This window comes from Saccostrea echinata, unplaced genomic scaffold (assembly GCF_033153115.1).
Source record: "Saccostrea echinata isolate AGI-Se365-2 ecotype Australia unplaced genomic scaffold, CSIRO_AGI_Sech_v1 ptg000024l, whole genome shotgun sequence".
NCBI lineage: Eukaryota > Metazoa > Mollusca > Bivalvia > Ostreida > Ostreidae > Saccostrea > Saccostrea echinata.
In genome coordinates, this window is record NW_026889773.1 from 2,915,882 (window position 1) to 2,934,609 (window position 18,728).

General features: G+C 34.6%; 3 protein-coding genes across 3 annotated transcripts; 2 read left to right on the top strand and 1 right to left on the bottom strand.

The window, feature by feature from the left end:
• The first annotated feature begins 61 nt into the window (after positions 1–61).
• LOC133191707 (dynein regulatory complex protein 10-like) lies at positions 62–5,540 on the top strand. The gene is made up of 4 exons (XM_061327442.1): positions 62–1,047; positions 1,256–1,489; positions 4,234–4,305; positions 4,449–5,540. The coding sequence occupies exons 1-4, from the start codon at positions 139–141 to the stop codon at positions 4,713–4,715; spliced, it is 1,482 nt and encodes a 493-aa protein (XP_061183426.1). The 5' UTR covers positions 62–138; the 3' UTR covers positions 4,716–5,540.
• Positions 5,541–8,020: 2,480 nt separating this feature from the next.
• LOC133191819 (bolA-like protein 2) lies at positions 8,021–13,924 on the bottom strand. Its single transcript, XM_061327550.1, has 3 exons — positions 13,835–13,924; positions 12,265–12,359; positions 8,021–8,435 (listed from the first exon to the last, which is right to left on the bottom strand). Exons 1-3 carry the CDS (start codon positions 13,901–13,903, stop codon positions 8,336–8,338), a joined length of 264 nt encoding a protein of 87 aa, XP_061183534.1. The 5' UTR covers positions 13,904–13,924; the 3' UTR covers positions 8,021–8,335.
• A 218-nt stretch (positions 13,925–14,142) lies between these two features.
• On the top strand, positions 14,143–16,276 carry LOC133191709 (protein adenylyltransferase SelO-like). Its single transcript, XM_061327443.1, has 2 exons — positions 14,143–14,791; positions 15,058–16,276. Exons 1-2 carry the CDS (start codon positions 14,143–14,145, stop codon positions 16,137–16,139), a joined length of 1,731 nt encoding a protein of 576 aa, XP_061183427.1. The 3' UTR covers positions 16,140–16,276.
• The last annotated feature ends 2,452 nt before the right edge of the window (positions 16,277–18,728 follow it).

Sequence of the window (18,728 nt, forward strand, 5' to 3'; positions counted from 1 at the left end):
TATTTGTTGCTAGTGTAAGAAACTACAACAAATTAAAGGTAATTGGGTGTAAATATGGCAGATAAGAAAAACAAGATGGATACTGTTTTCTAAGCAAAAAAGAAAGATATTTATTGTGATATTAAGGAAAAACTAATTATGGCGACGGGTCAAGTATCGAGTGTTATCACGGAGGCTATTCCAGCTGAACCTACCTTAAAACTCCATATGCCACAGCCTCCAAACAGTAAGATGTGTGGCCCATCGAACAAAATTCGAAATAGGCTACGACTTGATCCGTCAAGAGCATTAGAACCTACAAGAAAAAAAATTTCTACTATTGAAGCTCAACGGGTAATGTCAGTTTTTGAGGATACAATAAGCAAAGCCGAGATTGTCACAATCCTTCCGTACATTTTGGAGAACCGAGAAAGATTCCGTGTAAGTTTGGGGGCCGAGCTATCTCTTTTACTGGACATTCATAAAAATACAGTAGATAGTTATGAGGAGATAAAGCAGCAGCTTGATATTCAGTTGCGTCAAAGACGTATTCGAACTGCAAGCACAGAAAAGAGTGAAGGGCTTGAAGAAGAGAGAACAGGGGAGTTTGGGGCTGCTGGGGTAACACCTACAGAAAGCCCAATGCCTGAAGCTGAAGTTAGGGATATATCAAGAAGAAGCAGTGTCGCTAGTGGTCGGTCTGCCAGATCAGTCCAGTCAGTGGAGAGCTATGACAGCCAAACAGAGAGAACAATGAGAAGTCTCAGTCTTGTTGCACAGCAACTTAGCAGCTCCTGCAAAAACATCCTCCGGGCATTCCTGTCCAATCCAAATGCTCTGAACATGATCAAAGCACAAGCAAGACGTTCTGAGCAGTGCGACGTGTTTATCAAGGATATGAATGACCTCCGAGATGTCCTGCTGAACAAGCTACTGACAACTCCAGAGGAAGAGAAAGAAAGAATGCAGTATATCCAGGAGGTATCCAAAAGGGAGAGACAGAATGCTGTAGTCATCGAGGACTTGGAGCAAAAACTGAAGGCTGCCATGGATGAAAAAGATGAAGAAGTACAATTATTTATGTATTAAATTAATATGAAATATATTCATATTTTTCAATAATATCATTCTTAATTTAAGTTCCAACTAATATCAAATGAAAAGAGTCTCATCTTGTTCATTTTAATTTCAAAAATGTCACCATTGATTGTTTGTATACATTAAAATAGTTTATTTATACATCTTACATAACATATTGGTCCATAAACTTTTCCAGATAAAGAAAAAGAACTCTGTTATCAGGAAATTGCAGGCAGACTTGCGACAAATTGAGAAGTTTTCAGATGAGAATAACAAGAGGGTGACCAATGAAGCAGAAAAACAGGAACAAGCAGACCTAAAGAACAGTGAAGGCAAAAAACAGCGGCTCATGACGGAGCTCAATCAACTGAAAACACAGCTTCAGAACGCTGTAATGGAGCACAGAGAAAATGAGCAGGAACTCAGAAGAGTATGTGTTGTTACTCAGTGTAGTGTAGTGTTCACTTTCCTATCACCTCCCACCAGCTTCTGAAATCTCTGATGTCTGCTGATAAATATTAAATTTTTAAGAAATTATAAGTACATGTCAGCACACATCAGAGAAATTTCAGATGCTGGAATAAAACCTGCCCTAGAATGTATTAATTGGAAACTTGTAGGTGAACATTGAACAAAGACAATAATTTCCCTTTATTAGACAGATGCCAAGAGTATAAATTGATTTACTTGCATATATGATCCATTTCTCTCATGCACAATCAATTTTTTTATGTATTAATTACTCTGAAAGAGGTCCTTAAAAAATTTAACAGAAGTAAATTATGCTTTGTAAATTCTTTGTTTTAAAAAGTAAGAAATTTAAAATACTTCCCCATTTTTGATTTCTTTGTTCAATGTTGCCATGTTTCCAGTTGGTATCAGCACCTTTCACTTCCTGTAGATGTTGTACTCAGTAGCACTATTATGTAGATCCCACAGAAAAGTACTCTCTGTAGCACTATTATGTAGATTCCATGTACTCTCTGTAGCACTATTATGTAGATCCCACAGGTGTAGGGTACACCATTTAGTCAGTACCTAAGTAGAGAGAGCTATCCAGTTTACCTTTTCTATAGATATAGACAGTTCGATCTTGTGTTAAGTAGAGAGCTTTCCAGTTTACCTACTCTATAGCTACACAGATAGTCCAGACAGTTCGACCTTGAGTAGAGAGCTTTCCAGTTTACCTACTCTATAGATACACAGATAGTCCAGACAGTTCGACCTTAAGTAGAGAGCTTTCCAGTTTACCTATTCTATAGATACACAGATAGTCCAGACAGTTCGACCTTAAGTAGAGAGCTATCCAGTTTACCAATTTTCCTTCCTCCTCTTTCCTTTTCATTTATGTAATGCAAACAAATGATTGTTATGCTAATAAATGTATGTAGAAATCATATAGTTACACATATGTAGATCTATAGATGTGATAATAAATAATAACTTTTATTATCATGTAAATACTCAGATTTATTTCCTCTTCACTTTTTTTAGTGAGTGGTTTATGATGGAATAATCAAACAGTATAAATTTGACATTATTGTACTTACAAACTTTTTTTAAAAAATTATACACGTATAAATAAATGTAATCCTATCTCATAGTTGTCAAAATTCTCCATTCTTGCTCAACATGTCTAATTTGAAATATGTTTCCCCCTTTCTCCTAGTTGGGTTAAAGATAGATCATAAACATTTTTCATCTGTTTGGTGAAGAGTGCAAGTTAGCTTTCAGTTGTTGGTCAACTGAACAGAAGATGTAGGATGGAAAAACAAGATTTTTTTGTCAAAAGTTTAGACCTGAATAAAAAAAAAATATCCATACTTAAAAACTTTTATTTAGAGAATACATTTATTTAGCATAAAGTTTGAACAAGCCAGCTTGATTAAGAAAAACTTTATTAAGAAAAAGTACAACATCTACAGAGTTATCCCCCCTCCTGAAAGTGTCACTGCACTACATCCTTGGTAACATGGGTAATTTTCTAGTTCCCTGCTCCTTTGACCTGTGTGTCAAACTAGCACTGAAGACTGATTAAATGAATGCTAACACTGTATGATTTATTAGTTGACTTTGAGGTAAGTTAAATGGAGAGCAACACGTCAGCTGATGATATGATGAAGAAGTAAGAGCTATAATTGTGTTGGCAGTCTGTTGTTGTTGATTCAGGTGCATTACCCAAGGTAATTAGATTTTGGGAATCAACTCATAGATTGCTTTTCCGTGAATTTTTTTTTCTAAGTGGTTGTTTCCCTTTAAGTAATAAATATACAGCTTCAAATTGTCTTTAAAAATTGTGTTTCAAAGTTATGCCTTAATTTACAGGAAAAAAAATTAAAAACATAATCCAGCCTACTGAACCTACTTTTTATTAGCATGGTATATAACAACCTACTGAACCTACTTTTTATTAGCATGTTATATAATAGTAACAAGCATACTTTACTATTACCTAAGCCTCAGAGAATTTTCATTTTTGAATAAAAATTGAATAATTACAATTATTGTATTTGCTTGATTCATCATGATTAACTATTAATCATCAAAGACATTAAAATTTTCTACACCATTCCATTAAATATGGCATCTTCAATTTTAAAACACATATGATTGTTATGTAATAATGATTTTATTTGATCATGCAGTTATTTAACTGTAATTGTCAGCTTAAATCATGTCAAAATAATTAATGTTCACCACCTGGATTCAAAGTCAACTGAAGGCAGATACTGGACAGAGTGAATTCAAAAATTAATTATTAAATAATGTAGAGGGTAAAAAAGTAAAAAAAATAATTACCCAGTATACTTTTTTTTACACTCATAAAGTATAATGTATTGTATTCAAATTAAAAAAAAATGACAATATTCAGAGTTAGTCTCTAATAAATCAATTTTACTGCAAAAATGGCAAAACAAGTACTCTTTAAAAAAAAAAGAACTAGAAATAATGAAACCTTCAATTCCGACTTTTTATAATTAATGGGGTTTTTTTTTTTTAATTTCAAATTTTGAAATTATTCATGAATCAAATTATAACTTTCTTTTCACATAATATTTAAATTCTTTTTCTGTCATACAGGTCTTCCTTAAGAAAAAAAAACCATGACTTTTACTTCGTCTTAAATTAATAAGTTGTTTCTGATTTAAATTTAACTGATGACAATAATTACAGAAAAAGTTCCGAGTGGAGTCCCAGGTGGAGAACTGGATCCAGAAATATGACACAGATATGAATGAGAGACAGGTATTGTACAAATTAGGCCTAATTGTTTGGGAACATGCTTAAGCTAATCAGCAGTTTAAACATATTTCTTTATTTTCTGATGCCTCAGACATAAGTCTAAAACACGATATCCTTTGAAATGGAAAACACTTTTTTTTCGACAGAATGAGTATGAGGAGATTGACCTGGTATACACGGAGGAAAAGAAACAATTACACGAGCTCGAGGAGCGCTTCAAAACTCTGGAGGCCGAGTACCAACAGATCATGGAAGAGCGACGTGTAGCCCGGGAGAAACGCGAGGCAGCTGAACGAGAAATGGCTCTGATGGTCAAAGCTGCCACCACAATTCAGGCCTTCTGGCGTTCCTTCAAAGTCCGCAAGGCCCTCAAAGCCCGCAAGAAGAAGGGAGGCGGCAAAAAGAAAAAGTAAAGCTGTCTGTGTGCGGTCTCTGTGTGTCTGGCTAGTTAGCTAGCTGTTATGATCACTGTGTAACACCACTGCTATAAGTACGCCTGTACTTGTGATTTAACACAACCATCATTACTATTAACATTACTTTATACTTTCAGATAATCATTTGTCCAGTGAAATATTTGTCAGCTTGCTGTTTTATTGTGTGTGTGTCCTAACAGATAATTCAGATTTATAAAACATTGGGATTTATTTCTGTTTTGGTTTTTATGTTAATTATCTTGTTTTTTAACAAACAGCTATTGGTACATGTCAGTATCTGTGTTGCATCCTATAAATTATGATGTACATCTTTGTTTTTAGCTGCTAGCTAATTACTGTGTTTGTTTTTTAGTTACACAAGTTGAAAAAGTACAACACATTGTAAGAAGAATGAGTTGTCTCCCTTAACAAACACTTTTTCTACTGCTTGCTAAATAATTCTCAGATGACATGATTAATAAAATATGTCAGTATTTGATGCTTTAAATTTCAAAATTCTGACAAATAAGATACAGTGTCTGTTCAAAGATATAGTGACCAATGTATGTTGATTTGTTCTTGTAGCTCAGCATGAGGACCTGCACACAGTGTATGCAGTAATGCCTTACAACAAAATGATTCTTAAACTTGTATCTATAATTCCGAGTACTGCTGGACATTTAAATGAGTGGTGGTGTGATATATCTTTATGTAATATATATTATTAGTGCACACTTCTTAAATCCGTCCATTCCTAATTTCTTATGAATAAGATGAAATTTGTTACTTCAGAATTGATTCCAAATAAATTCGAAACCAGAATTTGGTTTATGTGTATTGTAATTTTAACGTGGAGCAGTCACCCATGTAAGTATAAATCATGTTGGCATGGCTGAAGAAGGCTGGACCAGAAAAACTTGCTCACTAGCATAGCATTAATAAGTCTAGTACAGACAGTAAAGGTGTGTTAAAATATCAAATGGAATTTAACTACATTGATGTGTTCTTATGTGGTTTTACATGTATTTTGCTGAGGACAAGTCTATATTAATGCTTCAACAGAGAAGCTATTGTATATTAATGCTTCAGTTGAGGAGCACTGTATATTAATGCTTCAGCTAAGGAGCACTGTATATTAATGCTTCAGCCAAGAAGTAGTGTATATTAATGCTTCAACTAAGAAGCAGTGTATATTAATGCTTCAGCCAAGAAGCAGTGTATGTTAATGCTTCAGCCAAGAAGCAATGTATATTATTTAATACTTCAGCCAAGGAGCAGTGTATATTAATACTTCAGCCAAGGAGAAGTGTAACTTAATGCTTTAGCCAAAGAGCAGTATATATTAATGCTTCAGTTGAGGAGCATTGTATATTAAAGCTGCAGCCAAGGAGCAGTGTATATTAATGCTTTAGCCATGAAGTACTGTTTATTAATGCTTCAGCGAAGGAGCACTGTATATTAATGCTTTCACCAAAGCAGCAGTGTATATTAATGCTTCAGTCAAGATGTATATTAATGCTTCAGCCAAGGAGCAGCATATATTAATGCTTCAGTGGAGGAGCAGTGTATATTAATGCTTCAGCCAAGGAGCAGTGTATATTAATTCTTCAGCCAAGGAGCAGTGTATATTAATGCGTCAGCCAAGAGGCAAATTGAATGTAAATTTAATGCTTCAACTAAGGATAAGTGTATATGAATGCTTCAGCTAAGGAGCAGTGTATATTAATGCCTCAATCAAGGAGCAGTGTATATAAATGCTTCAGCCAAGGAGCAGCATATATTAATGCCTCAACCAAGGAGCAGTGAATATGCTTCAACCAAGGAGCACTGTATATAATGTATATAAATGCTACAGCAGAGAAGCTATTGTATACACTATCAAATGCTTCAGCCGAAGACCTAGTGTATATTAATGCTTCAGAATCATTTTCTTAAACAGCTCTGCTTTCTCTATTACAGATATAAACAGGCCCTTTATTTAAAAAAATATCTGTCTACATGTCCTTTCTGTGGTTTATGAGGCTAGAAACATGTATGTCTGATGGAGATGTGGTAATTTTAATAAATGGCAAAGCTCTGTATGAAATATCATTTGCTTCAGTGTATGTATGGCTCCATAAATTGAAAAAAAAAATTACCAAGATGGTAATTAGTTTATATTTAAACTAATAAGCATATTTCTCATGCTAATATTGAATCCAAGCCACTGTGAAGGCAACAGATTGTTCCAATTTAACTAGACTAAGTTATAACTACTAAAAATCTTAGTTTAATAAAGCAAACTCAGTTTTAAAGGATTCCTCTCTGTCTTAACTTCATTTTAAATTTTAACATATTATTTATCAATACTAGTTTCAGATGTCACTTACTGATGAGATTTGGTAATGGTTAAAACTTTCACTAGAGACCTTGAACATACTCAATCAGCTTTGATGCATGGAATACGTTCTCATATCTCTGTATACGACTCCTAGTAATTTTTCTTCACATAGTAACATGTAAAATGTTAGCTTTTTTCTGTCAGTTTCTTTGAACACATCCTCAGGTCCTAAATCCATAGCAATCTTTGTTTCAAGCATGAGTTTCCAATACATGACTGTATATATCTGTTAAAAGGTTCTAAGGCAAGGTCATGCTTTTACTTTCTTCCATCAGTGACCTTTAACCAAATGCTATTGTTAGAAGACTTTCTGAGATAAAATTAAATCAAAGTCAAGAAAATCAGGTCAAAATTATTTTGTGTCATTTAGTTTGAGCTTTCAAATTTTTCCCTCAAACTCAAATTTATGAAATGAACTTCGAATTTTGCATTTTTCCTGCAAATGAATTTGCTCAATGACATTTATGTCAAAATCATGTCATGTTTTGCTTGCTTTCTTGATATCATTTGATTATGAACTTCTGCCTTTTTTTTTCTAATTCAAACTTACATATGAACTTGATTGCAGTAAAGCACACCCAAACCCACCTTTGCAAAGGCTATAAAATACAGATTCTGATTATATTCATGCAAAGTTTGACAATGCAACACAACTTTTGTAGCCTGTTACAGCAAGATTCATTAGCATAATAGTGAACCAGCAAGAGATGTGTGGACCTGCTTTGTGTATACATTTTATTCCAAGGACAGAAATAGAATTAGAGAAGTACCACTGTGTGTTAAATATTTTAAAATGGTACTCAATAAAGAAGTAGCAACGTAAATTTTGGTATTCAACATGAAGAAAACTGAATCCTCTTACACGTGGATGGTTTTGTCCATATACACAAAACTTGTACATGAAAAAGGGGGCATAAAGAAATACATGTATTCACTATTATACTTTATTTCACTACAAAGTTCACTAAAACAATGGCATTTCTTACATGGTGTCTCTGTATAATCATGTACATGTATCTGTAGTGACTGCAAAGAGCAAGAAATATGTGGCTTTTACTTACTCTGGAGACAAGATACACTGTATTCAATAAAAGTTCATCTACATTAATTTCATTTACAATTTAGTAAAGATTGTTCTGTTGATCTGGGGTATGTGTAGTACTACTTCAGTCCACTTCAATGTCGTTCACAGTCCTCTGTGTTAAAGTCCACTTCATCAAACACTTTCCTGACCCCATCACGAGGACTTTGTTTTCTCCCACTGTTCAGGTGTCAGGGTCTTCATCTGGAAGGCATGAATGACTTTCAATTCCTCTTCTAAAACTTTATTCACTAATCTGCAAGAGAAAAAAGTTGCTAGTACATGTTCCATTTGACGGATTACATGTATAACTTTTTTTAGGTAAATAAACTAAACTGAAAAAAAAAATGTGAAAAAATTTGGGATGGCGATTGGACCAATTTTTAACCTGGTTATTCATAATTTTTTTTTTCAGATATATTAACTGGTTAATCAAACATATTAGACTTCTTTTGTATTTTGAATTTATGAATTATTCAAGTTATGTTCTCACAAAGAAATGTGTAAAATATGTTTAACTAAGATTAGCAGACTACATTACTTTTTACTTTTTAAACAAAGTAGAACAAGATATTAACATGAATGTTTTAGGAATCATAAGAAACTTTCCACATAAAATCGAAAGTTGTACGACTTTTGCACTATTATCAGGCTGAATGGGGTCTGCTATATAATTTAGTGACTTCAGACTCTTGATTTTTGATCGTTTCATTGGATGTTAAAAACAAGAAGCCCAGGGGCCACAATGCTCACCTGAGTCACTATGGCCCCACTGTTCTTCATCTGTAGATTTTTTTCCCCTATATATTCCTGTTTATTAATAAAACTTTCATTGCCTATAATGGACCCAACCTAACCCTGGGGGTCATGATTTGAACAAACTTTCTACTAAGGATGCTTTCATTCAAGGAATGTTTCTAAGTTTTGTGTGAGATATTGGTGTGTAAATCACACAGACTTGTCATGTTGGCATATTTCATGAAGCGAACTAGTGCTTCATGAAAAATGTTTAACTTCAAAACATTAAACATTAAAAACATTCCTTGTATTTACATTTTACAAGTTCAACAGCACCAAAAATATACTCAATGTTTGATTTTCTTGTTGCCCTATATCGTTATATTTTTATTAACGTCTCTGATGCCTCATTGCGACGTCACTTTAGCGCGAGTTTCACAGTGTATATTTCTACGCGTGAGTATACATGAAAATGGCATTCAAATCAATTTCATAGTTGGTTAAGTAGAAAAACACAGCAAATGTAAATATATCAATATGACTAATCAAGCCATTGTGTTCTTTCAAGATTTTTCCTTATTCCTAATTCGTAAACCTTTGATAACCTTTGGCCCAAACCTACTCCCTGGGGTCATGATTTGAACAACCTTGAATCTACACTATCTGAGGATGCTTCATATCAATACGATTAATCATGTCATTGCTGTTCTTGAGAAAAAGATTTTTAGAGACTTATTTATTAAATAAATGTATGTAAAACACTGATCATCCATTGTGGCCCCATCTACACCCAGGGGTCATGATTTTAACAAACTTGAATTTACACTATGTAATGAAGCTTTCACATAAGTTACAACTCCTCTGGCCCAGTGGTTCTTGAGAATACGATTTTTTAAAGATTTTTTTTCCTTTATATTCCTATGTAAACAATTGGATCACCTTTTAAGGCCCCACCCTACCCCTGGGTCATGATTTCATTAAACTTAAATCTACACTGTATAAGGAAGCTTTGAAATAAGTTACATCTTTTCTAGCCTGATTAAAATCAAACCTTCACTAGCTCCTTTTTATTTTGATTGTCATGTGAAGGACCTTCAAAATAACAAGAGGCCCATGGGCCACAACATTCACCTGAGTTACTATATATTAGCCCTAAGGGATGTCAACGAGTACCCGGTTAACCGGGTACTCGCTCGAACGTCCAAGTATCGAATACTAAAATCAGTACTCGGTTACTCGGATGTATATTTTTTTTCATATTTCAAAGTGCATATATTTATTAAAAACTTACAAAAAATGTGATTTAAATATGCATTGTCCATGTCTATACAGTAATTACCGTCACCTACACCAGTTAATACCCGTTATCGCCTGTGGCTGTGTTCGTGTATATACAGTAATTAATCACTGGACACTGTACACAGCCATTCTCACCTCTTGTGACCCTAATTTTTAGATGGCTTTCATTATTTGTTTTCATCGTTTAATTATGATCTATTAATTATTCTATGATTATTCAATTAGCATACAGAAACGAAATTGGACATACATAGAAATACAGCTACCAATTCACCAGACTGTTCAAAAGTGAAGAAATATTTATAAATAACCGAAGATTTAAAAAAATGTTAAAAGTGTATAGGGTGGAAACAACCATATATTAAAGGAATCACTTTTTAGTTTGCTGTGCATACCAAGGCAGTTGGAAACGTGGAATAATATATGCATAACGGGTGGAGTTGTAAATATCGAGAAATTAACATACTTAACTTACAGAGTTATCACAAAGAAAACATTTGCAAACGTAAATAATATATGACTCGCAATCACGACAGAGTCCATTCCCATGGTTCCCAAAGATATTCTCTCTCGATAGTCTAATCATTACAAAGTTGCGTCCTTCTCTTCCATCGACCAAATAGTCTTCATAAATAAGAACTGTAACACATTTGTAATTATTGGTGTATTAATTGATCATGTCTTTTGTGTTTGTTCGATAAATAAATTCAGTACAAAAAAAATTGTTTTCGTTGGGCTCGATGTTTATGTACATGCATTATAGCATGTTATAAATGAAAGAAAACATCGATGTGGTAAACAGGTCTCAAACTTTTACATGTATAAACACTTTTTCCAAGTACCCGGGTACTCGATCTGAAAATCGTCCGAGTAACCGATTATCAAATATTGACCGATTTGACATCCCTACTATATATATATATATATATATATATATATATATATATATATATATATATATATATATATATATATATATATATATATATATATATTATATAAATAGTGCACGTTTTTGAGGGTAACAGTTGAAATTGACACCCCAAGGAAAACCATTGTCAACCGACGCGTCAAGGGAGGTTGACAATGGTTTTCCGAGGGGTGTCAATTTCAACTGTTACCCTCAAAAACGTGCACTATTTATTTTATTATACTGAATGTCTTATTGAATTCGGGTGTCATAAAAAAATTCGGAGATCGTCGTTAAGTTCACGCTTAGAAAGCTTTCAAACTCCCCGCTTCTATTTTTCTCAATAAGAAAGCTTCGGAAAAGATTTTCCAACCTCTTTATTGTTTGTTTGCTACTCAAAAAGTCCTTTATCATCTAAAGTTTGCACTCGCAAGGATGTTTCGTCTGTCGTTTGTTGTTTTCAAGTAAGCTACATCGGACGCAAGCTTTTATTGACGTCGTTTATTCTGCTTCTTTCAAACGCACAACCGACGTTTTGAGAATTCTACGGTGAACCGTACACGCATGATTTGAACGCATGTGATATTTTCGTAATGTTACCCGTAGTCAAGTGTGTTGCTAACGCTGAGGGTAACATTACGAATTGTTAAATGCGTCTAAACCAATCAGATTTTAGTATTTAACATGAAAGTATAATAAATATATATAGCAGTCCATAATCCAGTGGCTAGCCTGATGGCAAATTTTAATAAAATGACCGAGGAGATATTTACTGTAAACATCCTTTTTTCCAACAGAGTCATAATTCTGCTGAATCACAATTCCTGTTCAATCCACAAGTAGAAAGAAATACGGATTTCTTTGACTTCTGTTGTATTTCTTCATTGTACTTTTAGTATGGTGTGACAAATTTTAGTGGAAAAAATTGATTCCATGCAGAAAAAAGTACAATCAATCCTCATTATTTCCAACTCTACAGGACCGAGAAAAAACTTCCAGATATCCAAGGATTTGAGATATTCATCATATCCATGGTATTCGAGATATCAGTGTTCAAGTTATTGAAGTTCAATTGTATGTCTATAGTTACTGTATTTGAATATATATGAACTTATTTTCTACACTGTTTTTTTTTTACCTGTGTCTTTGAAGAAGAGGGAGCCCCTCAAACTTGGAAGAAACAATCACAGTCTGAAATTTGGCACCACATCCATCTGACATATCAACCACTTCCTATAAGTACCAATGACAATCAGTAAATTCACAGAGAGAATGCTCATTTAGTATCTTGGATACATACAAGTTTATTTTTGTAAGAATGAGTATCCAAAGATAAGTGGACATTTTTTCAACAATTTTAAAATAAACTCAAAAGACAATAGACGAATTTCATATTCTTAAGAGTTATCTCTCATTGTCGGCATAACACTCATTTTTGCCAGTATATCCTTTGTAACTAATACCTGTAAATATTTTCAGCCTTCAAACGGAATCGGACAATTTTGACCCGTTCCTGATTTGCCTTAGTATGTATGGAGCAACATGAAAAACATAATGATCATATTCAAACGGATTTAATTTGCGTGATATTGCTCCCAAAATTTGGTAATGTTATAGAGGGAAAACAGTGTGTTATGCCGATTGACCCCAGATTGACCCCGCAAAGGGAAATAACTTTTGTAAATGTGAAATTCGTCTATTTTAAATTTTTTTTTAATCAGAAATGTTTGAACTTTAACCTGGTAATCGTTTACTCCAGTAATCACTGTAATGCCCAGTGGTCATGGTGGTAGTACCAGACCTATAATATTCCAAGCACAGGGGCTTGTCACGATGATGATTAATTTTCTTTCTCTCTCACCCCTCCCTATACTATATAAAATACACAAACAGGTCTGGGTACAATCACTAGATTTAGCTACGTAGCTTGAATTACCTACATAGCTTTATTTACCTACCTGAAGTAGCTTTATTTAGCTACTAAATCAACCTTATTTCTTAAATTAGCATTTTTCCCAGAAAGTGCAGAAAATTGTACTTTGATGCAGTGATAATTTTCAACTTTGAACTCATCTGAAAACAATTCATGAAAAAATCACTATTGGAGATGTGTCTTTTTCTGCGCAATTTTCAATCAAAGTTCTAAAAGATTTGGGGCTATATACTAATACAATAGTTAATTTGTGACCAAACAGTTACTTCTTGAATGACTTCTTGAATGAAGTAACAAAGAAAACCAGTTCACAATGAGAAGCAATCATACTTACCCACGCCTCATCGCACACAAGTTGGTGTACAGTTACAAACAATGGAAATACATCTTTTCCTTAAAAGTGTTCAAACGCAGCAATGTTAAAACTATCTCTGCTTTGGATTGCTTTTTAATTAACCCCTAGTATAAATATAAGTACTCATTTATTTGCGATTTTTTGTCTTTTCAAAATAAAAAGGAAAATTGTGCAAAATTGCCTTGAAATAGCTAAATAAAGCTATCTGAGGTAGGTAAATAAAGCTACGGTAGGTAATTTTAGCTACGTAGCTAAATGTACCGTTTGTACTGGACCTGACAAACGAGCACCTGCGAGGAATACCCCTGCGAGTGACTGACGGAGATTCATCCTTTGCCCCATATCTAACTTTAATTAAAACTAAACTTTTAAAATTTTAGAGATTTTTTCAAATTAAAAAAATGTTTTCTGTACCCATACCAAGTGAGTCAGATCAGCCAGCTCCGGCGATGTTTTTAATTTTTGTTCAATGTGCTCCGTGCTCGACATACCGATACTTTTGGTTTTAATTCTCCAGAATTATAAAGAAACTGAAGCACGAAACAAATAAAAGAAAACGAAATCATAACATAAATATGAAGTTGAAAAAAATCTAGATAATCTTAAATCTATCATACTATTTCAATTTTATGAATATCTTGTCAAAAATATAATTATATTGTGGTAAAATGCATAAATAAATTCATGTTTCGTTTTTATAGAATATATTCTTATTTATGAGAAATGACATGTCATCTAGCGACCTACTTTCACTTTGTCTGTTTTCTTGTGTCGTTTTTCTGTGTTTTCTTTACACTGGCGCTGTTTATCCAAAGTCCAAAGAGTGCAAAAGGCTTTGCATTTTTGATATAATCTTAAGAGATCAATGTCCTGGAGCTTCTATCCTACACAGTTTTAAAACTTGGAGATTCGATCGAAGACAGGTCCTAGCTACTACTTTTCCTCTGGACCCAATTTTGCAAAACTACGTGAGACAAGTCCCGAAATGTTTATTTTCTGTCGTCTACCCCGTTCCTCTTAAGACAGAGACGTATCTTGTATCTTATTCCAAGTCAGTTCTCAATCACATTTTGGATTTGTCAGATTATGTAACCACCTCAAAAGAATTTGTAGATTTTGTGAGTGGATCCTGGGTGTTGTCTGGTTCCGTTCCCTTGTCCCACAGGTATGGAGGACACCAGTTTGGCTACTGGTCAGGTCAGCTCGGGGATGGAAGGGCAGTGATGTTGGGGGAGTACACTAATCAGCGAGGAGAGAGGTGGGAACTCCAGCTTAAGGGATCGGGAAGGACACCATATTCTCGTCAGGGAGATGGTAGGGCAGTCCTCAGGTCATCTGTAAGGGAGTTCTTATGCAGCGAGGCAATGTTTCATCTTGGTATGTGTATACTGTCATATAATATATTAAAACATCACATATATATATGGCACAAACTGGGTATTAATCAGCATATTTAAAAAAGTTTTGAGTACCTGCATCAGGGAGTATGTACTGTAAATCAAAACCAAGTTAACTAGATTTATACAAATAATTTATATAACAGATGTGATCTCTGGTGAAGTCAAATTTATAAATTTCTGTAATTGATAGATATCAAATCAGAGCCACTTTCTGATGTGAAATGATCCTCTTTTTAAAATCAGGTATACCCACCAGTCGAGCAGCAACTCTAGTGGTGTCTGATGACCCCGTTATACGGGACCAGTTTTATGATGGACATCCTCGAGTCGAGAGAGGAGCTGTTGTTCTTAGGTTAGCTCCTTCCTGGTTCCGAATTGGATCACTTGAAATCCTGGCAAAAAATAAGGAGCTTCAGGTTCTTCGTCAGCTTTTAGACTTTGTCATTGAGAACTATTTTTTACACATAAATACGACAGACAAGGATAAGTACTTGGAGCTCTACAGTACGATTGTGTCGGACACAGCTGAGCTGATTGCCCACTGGCAGAGCGTAGGATTCACTCATGGAGTTTGTAATACTGATAACTTCAGCCTCCTCGCAATCACAATTGATTATGGCCCCTTTGGGTTCATGGAGGATTACAATCCTAAATTTGTACCAAACTCCTCAGATGATGAAGGTAGATACAGCTATGAAAACCAGCCAGATGTAGGAGTTTTTAATTTGGAAAAATTAGGAGGAGCAATAAAACCTGTACTGAATCAGCAGCAGCTGAAACAATTACCCTATATACTGCAAGGCTATGAGAGAATTTATAAAGACAAGTTCATGAAGTTGTTTAGGCAGAAGCTAGGTTTGTATACAGACAAAGAGGATGATGAGAATTTAATTGCAGTTTTTCTAAAAATCATGGAAGATACAAAGTCAGATTTTACTATGTCCTTTAGAGAACTTGGAGAAATTGATCTGTTAGGATTGAAGACAGAGTCCGTCCCTCAGAATTACTGGGCTTTAAATACAATGGCAGACCATGAGTGGTTCTGGAAGTGGGTTGCAATCTACAAAAAAAGATTACAACTTGAAGGGACAACAGAAAAAAGAAGACAGTCTCTCATGAATAAAACCAATCCAAGATACATACTGAGGAACTGGATGGCCCAGGAGGCTGTAGAGAAAGCAGACAGAAATGATTTTAGTGGGGTCAATAAACTTCTGAGTATCCTGGAGCATCCTATGGAATTTGACGAAGAAGCTGAGAAGGCTGGATATTCCTCCAGGTCCCCAGAGTGGTCCAAATCTCTCAGGGTCAGCTGTTCTTCATGACTAAGGGGAAAAACTCAGGGACATTTAGTCATATTTTATTTTACAATCATTTCAGTTGATAATGTCATTGTGTTGTACATGTATGTCAGCAATGGAGCTAGGAAGAATGTTGAAAGAGAGATAACTATGGACTGTGATCATTGCATGTATTGAGTTATCTTTCTTATCGCATTATTAACAAGAGGCCCTAGGGCCTTAACAGTCACCTGAGTTTAATGTAACAATCCATAGATTAAAACAAAATAAGCTGATAAATAAAATTATGTTGCCCAAAAGTAAGAGAAATAGGATGATCAGATCTAGAGATCAGCAAAATATTAATTTAGTACTCAATAACAAATCTTAAACTTGATCTATTTATTTGCCTGTACTTTCCCCCATTTGCAGACTAAACAAAACAATAGTTCTAGAAAACACTATTAGTAAACACATTTCATTCCCCCTTGCATTGGCTTATCTTATTCTTTGAAAATTATTTATGGTACAAAGATACAGTGTTCTTGTCCAATTTTCATTTATCTATTATGTAAAGTTTACCTGACCATTAAAAACTATGAAAGTACTTTTGTATTAAATATCATAAAATTTCTTGTATAATTCTGTTATTCATTTGACCTTTTAAGTTACATTGTTTACAGTGTTTAACTATTTTAGGTGAATAGCAAAGGGGAATAACTTCTTTCAGAAGAAATTAATAAATTTCCCGAAGGCAACAGAATTTCAAAATCTGATAAAAACACCCTTGCTTATTACAACTTTATATACCCTATTTGCCTCCTAGATGCCCAGGAGCAGAGAAGATTTTTAAGGAAATAATCCATTTTCACTATAGATTCAAAATAGCTCTACCCTAATACCATAGCACCTGACCCAGGGGACAAAATATTCACAATTTTGGAAGAGGCACTCTTGCTCATCATCATTATGTACTTAGTATGTTTCCTTAATAACAAAGGGCAGAGAAGAAGATTTTCAAAGAAATAATGCATTTCTAATATATATTCAAAAGATCTTCACTCTAACACCAAAATCCATGACCCCAGCGTTATGAATTTTAAACTTTTTGAAAAGATTTCCTTGCTTGTCATAACAATGCAATTAGTTTTTAGCTCACCTGAGCCGAAGGCTCAAGTGAGCTTTTCTGATCGAAATTTGTTCATTGTCTGTCGTCGTTGTTGTTGTCATTATAAACTTTTCACATTTTCATCTTCCTCTCAAGAACCACTGGGCCAGTTTCAACCAAACTTGTCACAAAGTATTCTTGGGTAAAGGGGATTCAAGTGTGTTCAAATGAAGGGCCACGCCTTATTCCAAAGGGAAATAATTATGAATTTGTGAAAAATTTATAGCATCATTTAAAAATCTTCTTCTCAAGAACCACTGTACTAGAAAATATGAAAATTATGTGGAAGCATTCTCAGGTAGTATAGATTCAAGTTTGTTCAAATTATGACCCCCAGGGGTAGGGTTGGGCCACAATGGGCGATCAAAGTTTTACTCAGGAATACATAGGGAAAATCTTTAAAAATCTTCTTCCCAAGAACAGCAAAGCCATGATTGGTCATATTTCTATGGAAGCATCCTCAGGTAGTGTGGAATAAAGTTTATTCAAATCATGACTCCCGGGGGTAGGGTGGGGCCACAATGGGTGATCAAAGTTTTCCAAAGGAATACATAGGAAAAAATCTTTTAAAAAATCTTCTCAAGAACAGCAAAGCCATGAGTGGTCATAATAATATAAGAGCATCCTCAGGTAATGTAGATTCAAATTTGTTCAAATCATGACCTTCCCCCCCCCCCCCCCCCCCCCCCGAGTATAGGGACCATAACAGGGGATCATAGTAATATAAAGGAATGAAAAGGATATGTCAAAAAAAAAATCTTCTTAAGAACAGCAAAGCCATTGTGTGTCATATTAATTCAAAAGCATCCTTAGGAAGTGTAGATTCAAGTTTGTTCAAATCATACCCCCCACCCCCCGAGTCACTTTTATATTTAAACTCTTCAATACTGAACTGATTTCTGCTTTTTCCTAGCCAAAGTGCTCAAGTTAGTGATGTGGTACCTGGGCCTCTTGTTCTGTTAAATACCCAGGGACAGAGAAGAAGATTTTTAAAAAAAAGGATTTCCACTATATATTAAATAAACACACCACACCCCCATCATGAACCCCTAACCCTAGTTGGAACAGATTTCACAATTTTGGAAGAGGCATCCTTGATCATCATAACCATGCACTTAGTTTATCTGCTAAATACCCAGAAGCAGAGAAGATTTTCAAAGAATTAATGCAATTTCACTATAATTAAAATCAATAGAGCCCCCCCCCCCTTTCCCGGAGAACCCCTCACCCTTGGGCCACAAATTTCACAATTTTGGAAGGGGTACCCTTGATAATCATAACCATGCACCTAGTTTATCTGCTTTGTGAACAGGGGAGAGAAGAAGATTTTTAAAGAATTAATGCATTTTCACCACATGATCAATAGAGCCCTGCCCTAACCCCTGAACCAAGGGGCCAAGATATTCAAAATTTTGAAAGAGGCACCCTTGATCATCATAACTATATACTTGGTTTATCTGCTAAAT

Bases quoted from the DNA above. Each gene is read 5' to 3' on its own strand.
- LOC133191707 (XM_061327442.1), top strand. From the start codon at position 139: ATGGCGACGGGTCAAGTATCGAGTGTTATCACGGAGGCTATTCCAGCT. The intron at 1,048-1,255 runs GTACAATTATTT...AAACTTTTCCAG, and splicing joins TGGATGAAAAAGATGAAGAA to ATAAAGAAAAAGAACTCTGT. The intron at 4,306-4,448 runs GTATTGTACAAA...TTTTTTCGACAG, and splicing joins CAGATATGAATGAGAGACAG to AATGAGTATGAGGAGATTGA.
- LOC133191709 (XM_061327443.1), top strand. From the start codon at position 14,143: ATGTCATCTAGCGACCTACTTTCACTTTGTCTGTTTTCTTGTGTCGTT. The intron at 14,792-15,057 runs GTATGTGTATAC...TTTTAAAATCAG, and splicing joins CGAGGCAATGTTTCATCTTG to GTATACCCACCAGTCGAGCA.
- LOC133191819 (XM_061327550.1), bottom strand. From the start codon at position 13,903: ATGTCGAGCACGGAGCACATTGAACAAAAATTAAAAACATCGCCGGAG. The intron at 12,360-13,834 runs GTATGGGTACAG...TGGTACTTATAG, and splicing joins TGGCTGATCTGACTCACTTG to GAAGTGGTTGATATGTCAGA. The intron at 8,436-12,264 runs GTAAAAAAAAAA...TTTCTCTTGCAG, and splicing joins CCTCTTCTTCAAAGACACAG to ATTAGTGAATAAAGTTTTAG.